Below are 16,546 nucleotides of genomic sequence, written 5' to 3' on the forward strand. Positions count from 1 at the left end.
CTTCATGAATGGTGGTGCTGGCTCAAAGGGCCAAATGGCCTCCTCCTGCACCTATTTTCTATATTTCTATGTTTCAGACTGATGTTCTTCTTAGCGGTGTTGTCTAACCATGAATTAAATTTAACTGGTCAGGTCTTTCCAATGTTTTCCAAGTGGGAAGAAGAAAGGAAGAGGCGATGACAGTGGGCTGTGGGAGAGCTGGGAAGGGGAGGGGAAAGAGGGAGAAAGCAGGGACTACCTGAAATTGGAGAAGTCAATGTTCATACCGCTGGGGTGTAAACTGCCCAAGTGATTTTGGGTAGTTTAAGTCAATTATTTTGTACATTCTTTGCCCCAACATGATTACATTTTATCATGCCGTAGATTGCAAAAGGATAAACTGGACAGGCTTCAAAAATACTCTTAAATGCACATTTCTTCAACATATGGCCGTTGTCCCACATGTGCAGGATTTACTTTACTGATGGCTCCAGTAAAATCATCGCCTGCGCTCCAAAATACTTCACGAGAGCTTCATTATCGTGAATGATATGTATGTCTGTGGAAGGACTGTGGAAGCTCAAGGTGGGAATGGGCTGTCTGAACCAGGACTACCCCCCCCCCCACCTCACCCCCTCTCTCTTTCCTGCCCCCCCCCCCCCCCCCAGCCCAGTGCGCACCCATTTATGGTGGTGAATCTGTGGAATTCTTCGCCATAGATGTCTGTGGAGACAAAGTCAGTGGATATATTTAAGGCAGAGATAGGCCGATTCTTGATTAGTGCAGGTGTCAGAGGCTGTGGGGAGAAGGCAGGAGAATGGGGTCAGGATAGAGATAGATCAGCCGTGATTAAATGGTGGAGTAGACTTGATGGGCCGAATGGCGTAATTCTGTTCCTATGCCTTATGACCGTATGACATGATACATTTCACTCCTCCTCCTCTCTCCTAATTGGACCCCCTTTAATCTGCTTTTCACCTTGAGCCTCCTCACTATCCCCACCCATTGCCCTATCAACTCCCCCTCATCTGTATCCACCTATCACACCCTATGCTGTGGGTAAAGTGCACATTGTCAGATTTTTATAAAGGCCATTTTTATACATTTTGGTTTCACCATGTAGAAATTACAGCAGTGTTTATACATAGTCCCCCCATTTCAGGGCACCATAATGTTTGGGACACAGCAATGGCATGTAAATGAAAGTAATCATGTTTAGTATTTTGTTGCATATCCTTTGCATGTAATGACTGCTTGAAGTCTGCGATTCACGGACATCACCAGTTGCTGGGTGTCTTCTCTGGTGATGCTCTGTCAGGCCTGTATTGTAGCCATCTTTAGCTTGAGCTTGTTTTGGGGGCTAGTCCCCTCAGTTTTCTCTTCAGCATATAAAAGGCATGCTCAATTGGGTTCAGATCGGGTGATTGACTTGGCCACTCAAGAATTGACCATTTTTTAGCTTTGAAAAACTCCTTTGTTGCTTTAGCAGTATGTTTGGGATCATTGTCTTGCTGCAGAATGAACTGCCGGCCAATGAGTTTTGGGGCATTTGTTTGAACTTGAGCAGATAGGATGTGTCTATACACTTCAGAATTCATTATGCTACTTCCATCAGCAGTTGTATCATCAATGAAGATAAGTGAGGCAGTACCTTCAGCAGCCATACATGCCCAGGCAATAACACCCCCACCACTGTGTTTCACAGGTGGTATGCTTTGGATCTTGGGCAGTTCCTTCTCTCCTCCATACTTTGCTCCTGTTATCACTCTGATATAAGTCTCATCTGTCCACAAGACCTTATTTTCCAGAACTGTGGTTGTTCTTTTAAGTACTTCTTGGCGAACTTGGCATCCTATTTTTGCGGCTAACCAGTGGTTTGCATCTTGCAGTGTAGCCTCTGTATTTCTGTCATGAAGTCTTCTGCGGACAGTGGTCATTGACAAATCCACACCTAACTCCTGAAGAGTGTTTCTGATCAGTCGGACAGGTGTTTGGGGATTTTTCTTTATTATAGAGAGAATTCTTCTGTCATCAGCTGTGGATGTCTTCCTTGGCCTGCCAGTCCCTTTGTGATTAGTAAACTCACCAGTGCACTCTTTCTTCTTAATGATGTTCCAAACAGTTGATATTGGTAAGCCTAAGGTTTGGCTGATGTCTCTAACAGTTGTATTCTTGTTTCTCAGTCTCATAATGGCTTCTTTGACTTTCATTGGCACAACTTTGGTCCTCGTGTTGATAAACAGCAATAAATGTTTCCAAAGGTGATGGAAAGACTGGAGGAAAGACTAGGTGCTGAGAGCTCTCTTATACCTGCATTAAGGAGGCAATTAAACACACCTGAGCAATTACAAACACCTGTGAGGCCATGTGTCCCAAACATTATGGTGCCCTGAAATGGGGGGACTATGTATAAAAACTGCTGTAATTTCTACATGGTGAAACCAAAATGTATAAAAATGGCCTTTAATAAAATATGACAATGTGCACTTTAACCACGTGATTTTTTAAATTACAAATCTCAAATTGTGGAGTACAGAGACAAATAAATAAATGATGGGTCTTTGTCTCAAACATTATGGAGGGCACCGTATGTAACTATGACTCTATAATCACATATCACTTAATTAATTCAGATGTTTGGACATTAAACCAAAATAAATGCTAAGTTGTGAATAGCTATCTGAAACCCAGCTAACATGCAATCATACTTTGTTGCAGCCTGTTTAAGATAGATTGCTATTATTTCAAGAGTGAAGGGAGATTTGCCCTTGTTTAGGTTAATTTCTGACCCACTCACTTATCAGGGCAGTTTGCTGTAAGGAAATACATCTCATGTCCTTGGGGTACAATTAGAATGCCAATGAGGAGTGTGTGGGATGATGTTGCATTGCACCGAAAATGAGGCACTTTCCTTCACTTGAATTCACTGCAATTTAGAAGGATGAGAAAGGATCTTATAGAAACATATAAAATTATTGAGGGATTGGACAGGCTAAATGTTCCCGATGTTAGGGAAGTCCAGAACCAGGGGTCACAGTTTAAGAATAAGGGATCAGCCATTTAGGACTGAGATGAGGAAAACCATTTTCACCCAGGGAGTTGTGAATCTGTGGAATTCTCTGCCACAGATGGCAGTGGAGGCCAAATGACTGGATGTATTCAATAGATATAGCTCTTAGGGCTAACGGAAACAAGGAATATGGGAAGAAGCAGGAACAGGTTAGAGATACAGCGTGGAAATGGACCCTTCGGCCAACCAAGTCTGCACCGACCAGCGATCCCCGCACATTAACACTATCCCACACACACTAGGGACAAATAGCCTACAAACCTGTACGTCTTTGGAGTGAGGGAGGAAACCGAAGATCTTGGTGAAAACCCACGCGGTCGCGGGGAGAACGTACAAACTCCGTACAGACAGCACCCGTAGTCGGGATCGAACCCGGGTCTCTGGTGCTGCAAGTGCTGTAAGGCAGCAACTCTACCGCTGTGCCACCGTGCCACCAGATGTTTCTTCTCCTCCAAAGCACATCTAATCTTCAAACACTGGCGCATTCAGTTTTAGGATGATCTGCCATGATCAGTCACGGTGGCGCAGTGGTAGAGTTGCTGCCTTACAGCGAATGCAGCGCCAGAGATCCGAGTTCGATCCCGATTATGGGTGCTGTCTGTACTGAGTTTGCACGTTCTCCCCGTGACCTGCGTGGGTTTTCTCTGAGATATTCGGTTTCCTCCCACACTCCAAAGATGTACAAATTTGCAAGTTAAGTGGCTTGGTAAATGTAAAAATTGTCCCTGGTGGGTGCAGGATAGTGTTAATGTGTGGGTATCGCTGGGCGGCGTGGACTCAGTGGGCTGAAGGGCCTGTTTCCGCGCTGTATCTTTGAATTAAACTAAATTAATATTGGATTTAGGAGGTAGACAAAAATGCTGGAGAAACTGTGCGAGTGAGGCAGCATCTATGAAGCGAAGGAAAAAGGCAACGTTTCGGGTCGAGACCCTTCTTCAGACTGCAGTTCCTTCTTAAACATTGGATTTAGGAGGATCAGCCATGATCATATTGAATGGCAGTGCTGGCTCGAAGGGCCGAATGTCCTGCACCAATTTTCTATGCTTCTCTGATTCCTCTCCTCCAAAGCACAACTAATCTTGGAAAACTGGCACATTCAGTTACAGACAAAGAGCAGCTCGCTGTGCAATCTTTGTCCTTGTCTGCTGCAAGATATCTCTGCAAAACAACACTCCAGGGAGCATCCTGACAGCAGACGGAGACAACACATAACAAGCTTACAATAAATTGCCAGGCGGACTAAATCATGCAATCTTACGTTTTTAATAACCGCAAAGAGTAGCTCAGCAACTCAAATTAAATTCCAGATTACACATCAGAAAATGTTCGCGACGACCATGCATTTGAGAGAAGCGAGACAAAACTGCTGGAGAAACTCAGCGGGTGAGGCAGCATCTATGGAGCAAAGGAATAGGTGACGTTTCGAGTCAAGGCCCTTCTTCAGACTGAAGGAATAGGTGACGTTTCGGGTCGAGACCCTTTGGGTCTCGACCCGAAACGTCACCTATTCCTTCGCTCAATAGATGCTGCCTCACCCACTGAGTTTCTCCAGCATTTTTGATCTACCTCCAGATTGAGGGACAGTTTCTTCCCAGCTGTGATCTGGCAACTGAACCATCCAATCACCCACTTGAGACCGTTCATGATCTACCATCTCCCTTTATCCGGACTTTACTGGACTTTATCTTGCATTGATCATTACTCCCTTCACCCTGTAGCACACAATGTGGACGGCTTGATGCTAATCATGCATCGTCGTCCCGCCGACTGGATAGCACGCAACATTTAAGGCTGAGGTGAGAAAAAAACGTTTTCACCCAGAGAGTTGTGAATTTGTGGAATTCCCTGCCACAGAGGGCAGTGGAGGCCAAGTCACTGGATGGATTTAAGAGAGAGTTAGATAGAGCTCTAGGGGCCAGTGGAGTCAAGGGATATGGGGAGAAGGCAGGCACGGGTTATTGATAGGGGACGATCAGCCATGATCACAATGAATGGCGGTGCTAGCTCGAAGGGCCGAATGACCTCCTCCTGCACCTATTTTCTATGTTTCTATGTGGCAATAAATAACTAAGCAAAACTAAAAAGAGATATGGGCCAAACACAGGAACATTGGTCGGCATGGGCGAGTTGGACTGAAGGGCCTGTTTCACTGCTGCATGTCTTGTTGACTCTAAATATATTAACCACTGCCTTGTCCAAAATTGGGCAGATATTTACAATGGTTTTCAGCATGAAATGTAATTGCTGTTCAAATATACCTGGGAGCAAGAATGCACTCATTTTCACATTGACACTTTGCCAAATATTCCCAGCGATTCCCTCTCTGACCCAGTGCAAGTTAACCAACTCTGGGTGCAACATTGCACAGATTTCATGGGATGTGGTGCTGCTGCCGATGATTATAAAGGAATGTTAAACCATGTTTCAGTTGCTTTTGGCTTTCGTTTAACCAATTTTTTTTTAAAAAGGAGTTTTATTTACTTACTTCACTTTTAATTCTTTTTACATTTAACTTTATGTCTAATCATTTTTATTTTCCTTTTGAGAGTGGAACGATGCAGTGAGTAGAGTGGCTGCCTCACTGCTCCTGCAACACAGGTTCAATCCCAACATTGGGCAGAGAACATCAAACAGTACAGTACAAGAACAGGAGACAGACACAAAATGCTGGAGTAACTCAGCGGGACAGGCAGCATCTCTGGAGAGAAGGAATGGGTGGCGTTTCAGGTCCAGACCCTTCTACAGACCTTCTTCTCCAGAGTTGACCCAAAACATCACCCATACCTTCTCTCCAGAGATGCTGCCTGTCCCATTGAGTTACTCCAGCATTTTGTGTCTATCTTTGGTTTAAACCAGCATCTGCAGTTCCTTCCTACACAAACTCTAAACGTGACCTGACCAACATCTGAAACAACTGCAACATGAACTCCCAACTTCGGTACTCAATACTCTGGCTGATGAAGGCCAATGCGCCAAAAACCTTTTTGACCACCTGATCTACCTACGACTCAAAGAGCGTTCACGTCGATCGCGGGCGGCCCTGTTTCCACCAATCTTTCCACCACCACGCACAAGAAGCGACAAGACAGACACCATTGTATGCAGATGCCGAGAGGTGTCTTCAGCTCTGGCTGAACAACTTCTTATCTTGTGTGTGGACACGACAAGAAGAAGAAGACTTACGACTCCACCTTCAGGAATCTTTGCACCTGCAACCCTTGATCCCTCTGCTCTACAACACTACCCAAGAGGCCTGCCTATCTTCACACCTCAAAGACATGCAGGTTTGTAGGTTAATTGGCTTGGTGTAAGTGCAAATTGTCCCTAGTGTGTGTAGGATGGTGCTAGTTTGTGGGGATCGCTGGTCGCTGCGGATTCGGTGGACCTTTACACATTGTATCTCCACTAGTTTTCCAAGTCTTTTTTTAAGAGATGGAGAAATTGATGCCCTTCAACTAATTATATATAACATGTAAATAAATAAATACATTTCTATGGCCATCATTATTCAAACGACAGAAGGGGAAAGACCAAGGCACAATATTTGATGTGAAATAAACATGCCTGAAATAAATTGAAAGTAAAATCAACTGTGCAATTTGTTCCATTGCCCTATACACACTAGGCAACTTTGTTGTGTCTGGTTAAGATAATATTAAAAAATGCTGGTTTTATACAAGTCATATTAACCCCCAAGAAAAAAGGACAATTCTCGGTGGTACAGAAGGAGGAGAGAGCTGTGTGGAGAGGCACCTTTGAGTTAGTGAAGGATCTGTAAGTGTCTGAGTCAAGACTCATGGCAGAGAGAGATCACTCCTAGACAATTCTTACACTCCCCAGACTAGGATCACTGACAGACACTAGAAGTGGGGAATGCTTAAATACGGCAGAGTACTGGGTTTAATGTTGACACTGGCAAGGAATTACATCCTACAGCTTTGGAAAAATACAACGCCAAAAGAAAACTGCAGATTGGGTCAGTCTGTTATTAGATGTGGCCAAGTTGGAACATGTTGCATTCGCATCAAGGGGCCAATTTCCCCTTGAATATCTGCACACACTGAACACTCTATGGGTGCGTCTAATAGAGGTCCTGAGAATAAAGATGTGACAATAGATACTCTCAATGGAACAAAGAGGATTGGACTAAATGTTTGCTTGCAGAAGACTAAAAAACCATGACTTACAAAACCAAAATGAACACTGATTCCAATCTGTCAAAATTCTGCTGGATTTGACACTGTCCAGCGCTGGGCTGAACACATTGAAAATGCAACTGTTGTGAAAAGTACAAAATATACTGATTCAGTATTGGGCTGCAGTGTAGTAAACCAATATTGGGTCCAGAATTGTTCACGTTTCAGGGATTTCTTCTCAAGCCCATGATCAATAACTGGAAGGCAGGTTTCTCGGCCAATGGAGTGAGGTGAAACGTGTGGAAAAATAATCAGAAAACAGGCTTCTTAGATGCGAGAGAGATGCAAAAATCATCTCTCCTGAAAGCTACTCAAAATTTGGATTGACCTAACAATAGACCGATAACAAGGTCTACTTTCATTATATCAACATCAACATAAACGTAACTTTAAATAAGGTAGATACAAATGCTGGAGAAACTCAGCGGGTGAGGCAGCATCTATGAAGCGAAGGAATGGGTGACGTTTCGGGTCGAGACCCTTCTTCAGACTGACTTCAGGGGCAGGGGCTCGTAGCCCGTGGGGTCACACATGTCTCACATTTAAATGAAAATCCTCCTAGGAGTCTAAACTAAGTGACCGAAATAGGAAAACACAGTCCAAAATATGCTTGTAGATAACGTGAAGGTTATAACATGCTTGTAGATATCGTGCTGCTCCTCCAATTACTGCTCACAGCGCCAGAGACCCGAGCCATCCTGACTACGGGCGCTGTCTGTACGGAGTTTGTACGTTCTCCCCGTGACCTGCTTGGGTTTTCTCTGAGATCTTTGGTTTCCTCCCACACTCCAAAGACGTGCATACAGGTTTGTAGGTTAATTGGCTTGGTGTAAATGCACAAATTGTCCCTAGTGTGTGTAGGATAGTGTTAGTATGCGGGGACCGCTGGTCGGCGCGAACACGGTGGGCCGATGGGCCTGTTTCCACATTGTATCTCTAAACTAAGAAAACTAAACAGTGGGATCATAAGAAGTGTTTAATGCTAGTATCACTCACGTTGAGGGAAAGGTCTTGAAGCCAAGTCACGAAGTTCTCAATCTCCTTTCTGTGCTCTGCTCTGTCATTTTGTGATATCCGCTCCACTACAGTGGTGTCGTCCGCACATATGGATAGGCCAAGAACCGTGGTACAGCTGGTCGAGCCGCTGCCCCACAGCGCCAGGTTCAATCCTGACCTCGGGCGCTGTCTATGTGGAGTTTGCACGTATGACCACCTGGGTTTCCTCAAGGCGCTCCGGTTTTCTCCCACATCCCAAAGAGGTGCGGGTTTGTAGGCGAATTGGCCTTTGTAAATTGGCCCTAGTGTGTGGGGAGTGAATGGGAAAGTGGGATAACATAGAACTAGCGTGAACGGGTGATCGATGGTCGGCATAATCTGGTGGGCCGAAGGGCCTGTTGTAGTTGTCCATGCTGTAGTTGTGCATGCTGTATATGGGCCAATAGTTCCAATGTCCTACGTAACTGCTCACTCTGATCATCGATCTTTAACACTGACCCCCCTATCCACACATGCTGCCAACCTGGTGAATTTGTCCAGGATTTTTTTGTTTTTATTCTTCACCTCAAGCCTTGCTCTGGTATTTTGATTCTTGCGATTTGGATATTTCCTTTAGGAACTCAACTGCCAGTTCAACGTTTACTTTCCACTAATGCCTCTCAAAAAGCATTCAAGTACTCATTCATCACTTCTACATTAAAACCCCCTTTTATCAAACTGCAGGGCTGGTACTGATTGGTTTTAGTGACCAGTCATTTTGCACAGCTTGTCAGGGCCATTCTATCTAAAATTCAACATCACATAAAAATGATTGCCTTTGAGTTTTTGCATTTAAACTTGACAAGTTTATTGAGAATTCACCTTGAGTTTAGAATCCAGATTGTGGGATTTAAAACGTCTCTCGATGGCACATCTATCAGTTCCGTGGTGAATGCACCGGGCCTTTGACACAGGGTCGGGGAAGCAACAACCAGAGGATTTAGGTTTAAGGTGAAAGGGGCGAGGTTTAATAGGAACCCGAGGGGTAACTTTTTCAAACAGAGGGTGGTGGGCGTATGGAATGAGCTGCCAGAGGAAGTTCACCAGGTTAATTCCCGGGATGGCGGGACTGTCATATGCTGAGAGAATGGAGCGGCTGGGCTTGTATACTCTGGTGTTTACAAGAATGAGAGGGGATCTTATTGAAACATATAAGATTATTAAGCGTTTGGACACGCTAGAGGCAGGAAACATGTTGGGGGAGTCCAGAACCAGGGGCCACCTGGGTTTAAGAATAAGGGGTAAGCCATTTAGAACGGAGACGAGGAAACACTTTTTCTCACAGAGAGTGGTGAGTCTGTTGAATTCTCTGCCTCAGAAGGCGGTGGAGGCCAATTCGCTGGATACTTTCAAGAGAGAGCTGGATAGGGATCTTAAAGATAGCGGAGTCAGGGGATATGGGGAGAGACAGGAACGGGGTACTGATTGTGGATGATCAGCCATGATCACATTGAATGGCGGTGCTGGCTCGAAGGGCCTTACTCCTGCACCTATTGTCTATTGTCGTTGAGGCAGGGACTGTAATTGCATATATAATACACATGAACAGGCACTCGGATAGGGAAGCCTTAGAGGGACAGAGGCTAAAAGTGGGTAAACGGGAATAGCTTAGCTGAGGCTTCTAGGTCGGCGTGGAGGAGTTGGGCCGAAGGGCCTGTTTCCGTGCCCCAGTAGGTTTTGGAGGCAGTGTCCATTATTAAAAGGTATCATTCATAATTTATAGTTTTTTTTAGAGAAATCTCAGTCAACTGTAAAACACTTTGTCCAACATCAGGCAGCTTAAGCTTCACAAATAGGCTCCATATGCCTTGTGTACGATCATAAAACGAATGCACAGAGAGTATCCTCATAAACCTGTCGCCTAATCCTGAGATTTAGGTAATATTCACAAATTAATAGATTTAACACATATCATTAGATCAACAGAGAAAATTAGCTCTTCTCTCTCTATATATTATTCTTCATCTCATGTTAATAAATAATGCTTGCTCCTTTAACATACTGAAGCAATCAGCTACAATGTTTTATTCCAGAACCCAGCTCGGTTTGGAATCGGTTTTGGTCAATGGAGCAACTAGTGGAAAATGTGCACGGTGGCGCAGCGGTAGAGTTGCTGCCTTACAGACCCGGGTTAGATCCCGACTACGGGCGCTGTCTGTACGGAGTTTGCACGTTCTCCCCGTGACCTGTGTGGGTTTTCTCTGAGTTCTTCGGTTTCCTCACCCACTCCAAAGACGTGCAGGTTTGTGGGTTAATTGTCTTGGTATAAATGAAAGACTGTCCCTAGTGTGTGTAGGATAGTGCTAATGTGTGGGGATCGCTGGTCAGTGCGGACTCGGTGGGCCGAAGGGCCTGTTTCCGCGCTGTATCTCTAAACTAAACTAGAGAGATACTTTGCTTGTAATAGCAAGGAAACAGTTATAACTGAAGCATGCTGAAACTCTTCCAGTTTGTTGTATTTAGTTTATGAGTTTAGTTTATTGTCACATGTACCGAGGTACAGTGAAGAACAGCATAGCCTGTCTTTGTTTACAGTTCATTACAGTTCTGGGGGCCATTATTCATCAAGAGAAAAAACAAATGTAAACCTGGGCCAGAATACGGAACCAAGTTGGAGAATCGGCCAATGGATACAACATACATCGTGGATTCACCAGAATATATTGGGAATCATCATTGATGGCACCATGACCATGTATTCACAGACTCATCGACAATGGACAATGGGGACCCAGCCAGTGTGGGGGGGGGGGGGCACCGTGGGGGAGGGGGAGAACAAAGGGGGACCTGGCCCGGGATACTTTGTTTCGGCAGGAACTACAGCTGCTGATTTAAACCGAAGATAGACACGAAATGCTGGTGTAACTCAGCGGGACAGGCCGCATCTCTGGAGAGAGGGAATGGATGACGTTTCGGGTCGAGACCCTTCACTTTTGTCAGGGCCCTTTATGGGCGACTATTTGCATACCTTGGGTGAGCAAGCAAAGAATTTCACAGTGACTTGTCACATGGGCAGACTCCTGCGCTCCAAGGAAGATAGTCCTGGACCCGCCCAGCCTCTCCCTACAGCCCAGTCTCTCAGCTCCTGGCAACATGAATAAATCTGCTCTGCTCTCTTCTCCAGTAGTGTGACCAAAACTGAGCACGTTTTTTACAATTTCTAAGAGGGAGTAAACAAATGTGGCTTGAGGAATAACATGTGGACATCGCTGTTTGTGAACAGAATGGTGGAGCCATCCCTACTAACTCACACATGCCAATGTCAATCATTCCTTCGTTCCCCCATTACTTCACTGTCAGAGTAAACGACCACAGGGAAAAATCACACAACCTTCCCACTATGTGTCAACGTTAGCCATAGCGTGTCCAAACCCTTAATAATCTTATATGTTTCAATAAGATCACCTCTCATCCTTCTAAACTCCAGTGTGTACAAGCCCAGCCGCTCCATTCTCTCAGCATATGACAGTCCCGCCATCCCGGGAATTAACCTTGTAAACCTACGCTGCACTCCCTCAATAGCAAGAATGTCCTTCCTCAAATTAGGGGACCAAAACTGCACACAATACTCCAGGTGTGGTCTCACTAGGGCTCTGTACAACTGCAGAAGGACCTCTTTGCTCCGAAACTTATACTTATTGTTATTCAATAACTGTAACAAAGGTAAACGCTGCAGATGTAGGCATGCAGTAATCCCTCTAAGATTGTCCCGTTTACAGATGCCAATATGAAATATGAACTGAAGTAATTTAGCACATGTGTAAGAATGGTGCTGGTGGATGCCTCCTCCAGCTTGAATCTTCAGGTTAGGATTAGCAGGAGGGAAATCAAAAACTGCAAGTAACACATTTATAAAAGGTAGTTTTAATCAGAGTGGTCTAATCAGGGACTGTGATTGCTGAGTTTCGGCAATGTCAATAAACATTATCAAGGCCACGCTGCCTCTCGTGCTTCAAAGGCAGTTTTGTTGTTAGCTCACATTATCAAGAGACTGACATTATTCCTCCAAGAAAATTATCTTCAATCAACACATCCAATTTATTCGTGAAGCTGTCAATTGTTACTGCTGCACCTGCTCGGATGCCAGAATCCACCGAAGTCTCTTTCAGAAACAAGTTAACGTGAGGTTTTGCAGTCTCCCTTCACCAAGCTCAAACTGCATACCATACCCCCAAGGATGGCGGTACAGGCATGTTGTAATCCTGCTACTGTAACAGCAACTTAACGCTTTCACAGTCAAATTCTTGCACCCTCCAGTTTTATTTTTGAAAGAGCTTCAGAAAGCTGATGAAGACTCAGACACACAAGAGACTGCTGATGGTGTAATCTTGGTGCATGCAACAATCTGCTGGAGGATCTCAGTGGGTCAAGTGGCATCTGTGGAGGCAGAGGGATGGTCAACCTTGCTCTCGGCACTCATGTACTCTCATACGCTTATTGGCCTGTCCCACTTACGCAACTTTCTCGGCAACTGCCGGCACCCGTCATAGGTTGTTACAGGTCGCTGAAAATTTTCAACATGTTGAACATCCAGCGGCGACCAGAACAAGGTACGACTCTTTGGGCGACTACTCACGACCGTACAGGCTTCACCCTGCGACACGTCGCCTGTACGGTCGCGAGTCGTCTCCTCAGTCGCCCAAAGAGTCGTAGCGTCTTTTTGGTCGCCGTTGGATTTTCAACATGTTGAACATTTTCGCCGACCTGCACCGACCTATGACGGGTGCTGGCAGTCGCCGAAAAAGTCGCGTAAGTGGGACAGGCCCTTTACACAGCTCCATCTCATGACAAGAGCAGTCTTTCTGCATCTCCAGTCCCCAATCAGGATGATAGAGTCTTGATGCACAACTGGCGATCTCGTCGCGAGATCCCAGGCTCTCTCTCTCTCTCTGCAGATGCTGACCGACCTATTAAGTTCCCCCGCAAGTTCATTTTTTGTTCCATTAAATAGATATTTAGCCCCATGGCAATCTTGAGGATATGTATACAATGGATATTTCTATGACAAGAGGCAGATGTTGTTTATTTTACCGCAACTTACAAGAGAACCATGGAAAAAAAATCTCTATTCATTCGGAAACAGATCAATGTGTGTCAAAGGAGAGCTTGTAGCGAAGGAGTACATGTTCAAAATTAATTGCAGGAATGTCAGCCGCTCCTACTGCCTATTTTTCACATTTGCAATGAAATGGAAAATTTCTGGTCTTATCATAAAACAAACAATGAAACTCCAAGAGTGACAGATTTAATATTTTGGTTATCTATCTTGCCTCCCTCGCTGGTGTGTACAAGGCATGCAGCCGTACCATGTGAGGTAATGCTCTTGTACATCAGTCCCACAGCGGTGCGAAGGTTAGCGAATCAAAAACCTCAGCATGTCCACAAAAATAAACACAGTTTATTCCTCAATTTTGTCCCCCATTACATGAGTAATTGTTCTTGAAATCAGAGCAGAAACAGGCCCTTCGGCCCACCGTGTCCGCGCCGACCAGCGATCCCCGCACACTAACACTATCTTACACACACTCGGGACAATTTACACTTACACCAAGCCAATTAACCTACAAACCTGTACGTCTTTGGAGTGTGGGAGGAAACAGAAGATCTCGGAGAAAACCCACGCAGGTCACAGGGAGAACGTACAAACTCCGTACAGACAGCACTCGCAATCAGGATCGAACTCGGGTCTCTGACGCTGTGAGCGCTGTGACTCTACCGCTGCGCCACCGTGAAATGGGAAGTTTAGTATTAAAAATAGAGTTGAATTTGTGGTTGTCAATGCCAACAAGGTGATTTAATATACACAGACCATGTGGCTCATTTATTAGAAAACAAGCAACATTTTCACATGGGCACCGCTTAATTATACTGTAAAGTGTTGTACGTTCCCTCCTCTTGCTTATTTGTTCGACTGTTACACCATAAGTGTGTTCTCAATTTTGGTGAGTACAAATTGTTCGTGAGATACCTGGAAAATGGCAATTGACTTAAGAATGGCAATTGACTTAAGATCTAGGGGGCGCTGTCCTGTGCGCGGCTGCCCAGCCAGCAGCTGTCTGTCTTTTCACCGTTTTATTTTTATTTTTAGTTAGTTAAAGTGTTTTGTTTGGAGGTCTAGACTTTTTTGTGTGGGGGGTGGGGGGTGGTGGGGGGAAATTGCCTTTCAGGGTCCCTACCTGGTCGGAGAGGCAGCATTTCTCCGGGCTGCAGCTTCGACCCGTCCTCGCGGCCTACCAGCGGGCCTGGAGCGGCGTTTCCTGTCGCGGACCGCCCAGAACCTCGGCTTCGGCGGCGGCACAGCGCTGGAGCGCTATCGCGGAGCGGGCGATGCCTTGCCTGGGTCACCGCGCTGAAGCTCCGGTGAGCTGAGACCGCCGGGTAAAACATCGCGGAGCTGCGGGATTGTGGAGCGACCAGCTGCGGGCGGCGGTGCCGAACTTTACACCGGGAGCCTGGGATCTCGCGACGAGATCGCCAGTTGTGGAGCTCCAACCGGCGCGGCCTTGTCGGCTTCGGAAGCCGCGGCCTCCAGTACGGAGGCGGCCGTTCCAGGTGTCCCAAGCCGCTGTGAGGACTCTCCCGACGCCGGAGCACCACCACCCGGCGAGAACGGCCAGGAACATCGGGCCTCCGTAGAGGCAACTGTGGAGGCCTCAATAGGCCCGACTATGGGTGAACTGGGGTTGGGGACTGGACTTTGTGCCTTCCCTCATAATGGGAACCATTGTGGGGGGATGTTCTTTGTGTTTAAGACTCTTATTGGTGTTATGTCTGTATTCTTTCTTTGTGTGCTGCAAAATGGCAAAAAGCATTTCACTTCATTACACCTCGGTGTATGTGAATGTGACCAATAAAATACCTTTGATACCTTTGAAAGAACTGCAGAAGCTGGAAAAATCAAAGGCAGCGAAAAAATGCTGGAGAAACTCAACAGGTGAGGCAGCATCTATGGAGAGAAGGAATAGGTGTCGTTTCGGGTCGAGACCCTTCTTCATAGATGCTGCCTCACCCACTGAGTTTCTCCAGCATTTTTTCTCTACCTATCAACTTGTAAATTGTCACTTAGTCTTCACAACTTTAGTTAAATCAGGAATGTAAGACACACACATTGGCACCAAAAAGAACAGGAGACATCATCAGAACAAAGCCTAAAACTTACAACAAGCCAAAGAAATTTCCTTGATTATAGTATAATAATTGGGAAAAAATTAATATTAAAATTTTGGAAAAACCCAACAACCCCCACAATTAAAATGTGGATTATGGAGATGTCTGAGACCTTACACTTGGAAAAAATTAGACTTGTCTTAATTGACAAACCAGAATTATTTGCTAGAATATGGTCTCCATTTATTGATTTTCTGAAAGGGTGAATTTGACTGAAACTTGAATCCAGGATTGGATGAATAGTTACACTTTATAACCTACAGACTTATCTCCAAAATTGTGTTATTGGTAATTTATCTTATTTTCTCTCTTTTTTTCTCCCTCCCTTCTTTCTATAGCTCTATCTTTCAAAAAACCTATAAAAAATAAACAAATAGAAGCTGTGTTAATATATAATTGATAAACAAATTGTGTTTTGGTTATGATATGTAAATGCTTCTAATAAAAATATATATGTTTTTGATACCAGGAGACATCAAATACCAAGACAGAGGATGTAACAAGTGAAAAGGGAGCAGGAGATACTGACCTGGAAGCCAAGCTGATCGAAGCAGAGGAAACAGGATGAAGTACAGGCAGGAGATAGCAGAGAAAGGTGAGAATAATGTAGGAAAAGGTTAGTTTAGAGTTACTCAGCATCTTACATCAACATAAATAACTCCCAAGCATTCAAATATACCCAAAGTATCTTGAGAAATTGATGTAATAAACAGCTCAGATTAAGTTCAGAATTTTACAAAGGATTTTTTTGCACAGTCACTAGATTGTGCTAAAGTACTTAGCCATTGAAAATATCCAGGTACTTGATACATTATCAGTACTTTAATAATATCTAAATTCTGTGAATCAGAAAACACAAAATTCTATAACTTGAAGAAAATTCTCCACACGTGCCATGTTTGCAGAATCCCTTTAAAACAGTGTTATATAAACTGAACATTCCGAACACCTTTAGTCAAACTTTATATTTAACATTGTTACCCCCCCCCCCCCCACTACTTTCATCGATCATTTGCCTTACTAATCGAACATAGAACTGCGCAGCACGAGAACAGGCCCTTCGGCCCACAAAGGTGATGATTCCAAGACTGACTCTTAT

At 44.8% G+C, this 16,546-nt stretch overlaps 1 protein-coding gene across 8 annotated transcripts in view; it reads right to left on the minus strand.

The window, feature by feature from the left end:
- The window catches only part of erc2 (ELKS/RAB6-interacting/CAST family member 2), a 569,575-nt gene that overhangs the window by 261,733 nt on the left and 291,296 nt on the right, over positions 1–16,546 (minus strand). For 4 of the 8 annotated variants that reach the window (XM_033036568.1, XM_033036566.1, XM_033036564.1 and 1 more), the window contains one exon: positions 15,977–15,988. The exons of the other annotated variants lie outside the window; for them this stretch is intronic. In XM_033036568.1, the coding sequence (XP_032892459.1) occupies positions 15,977–15,988 (12 nt within the window). The remainder of the gene's footprint in view (positions 1–15,976; positions 15,989–16,546) is intronic. 8 annotated transcript variants of the gene reach the window in all.

The sequence above is a fragment of the Amblyraja radiata genome, chromosome 18, assembly GCF_010909765.2.
Source record: "Amblyraja radiata isolate CabotCenter1 chromosome 18, sAmbRad1.1.pri, whole genome shotgun sequence".
NCBI lineage: Eukaryota > Metazoa > Chordata > Chondrichthyes > Rajiformes > Rajidae > Amblyraja > Amblyraja radiata.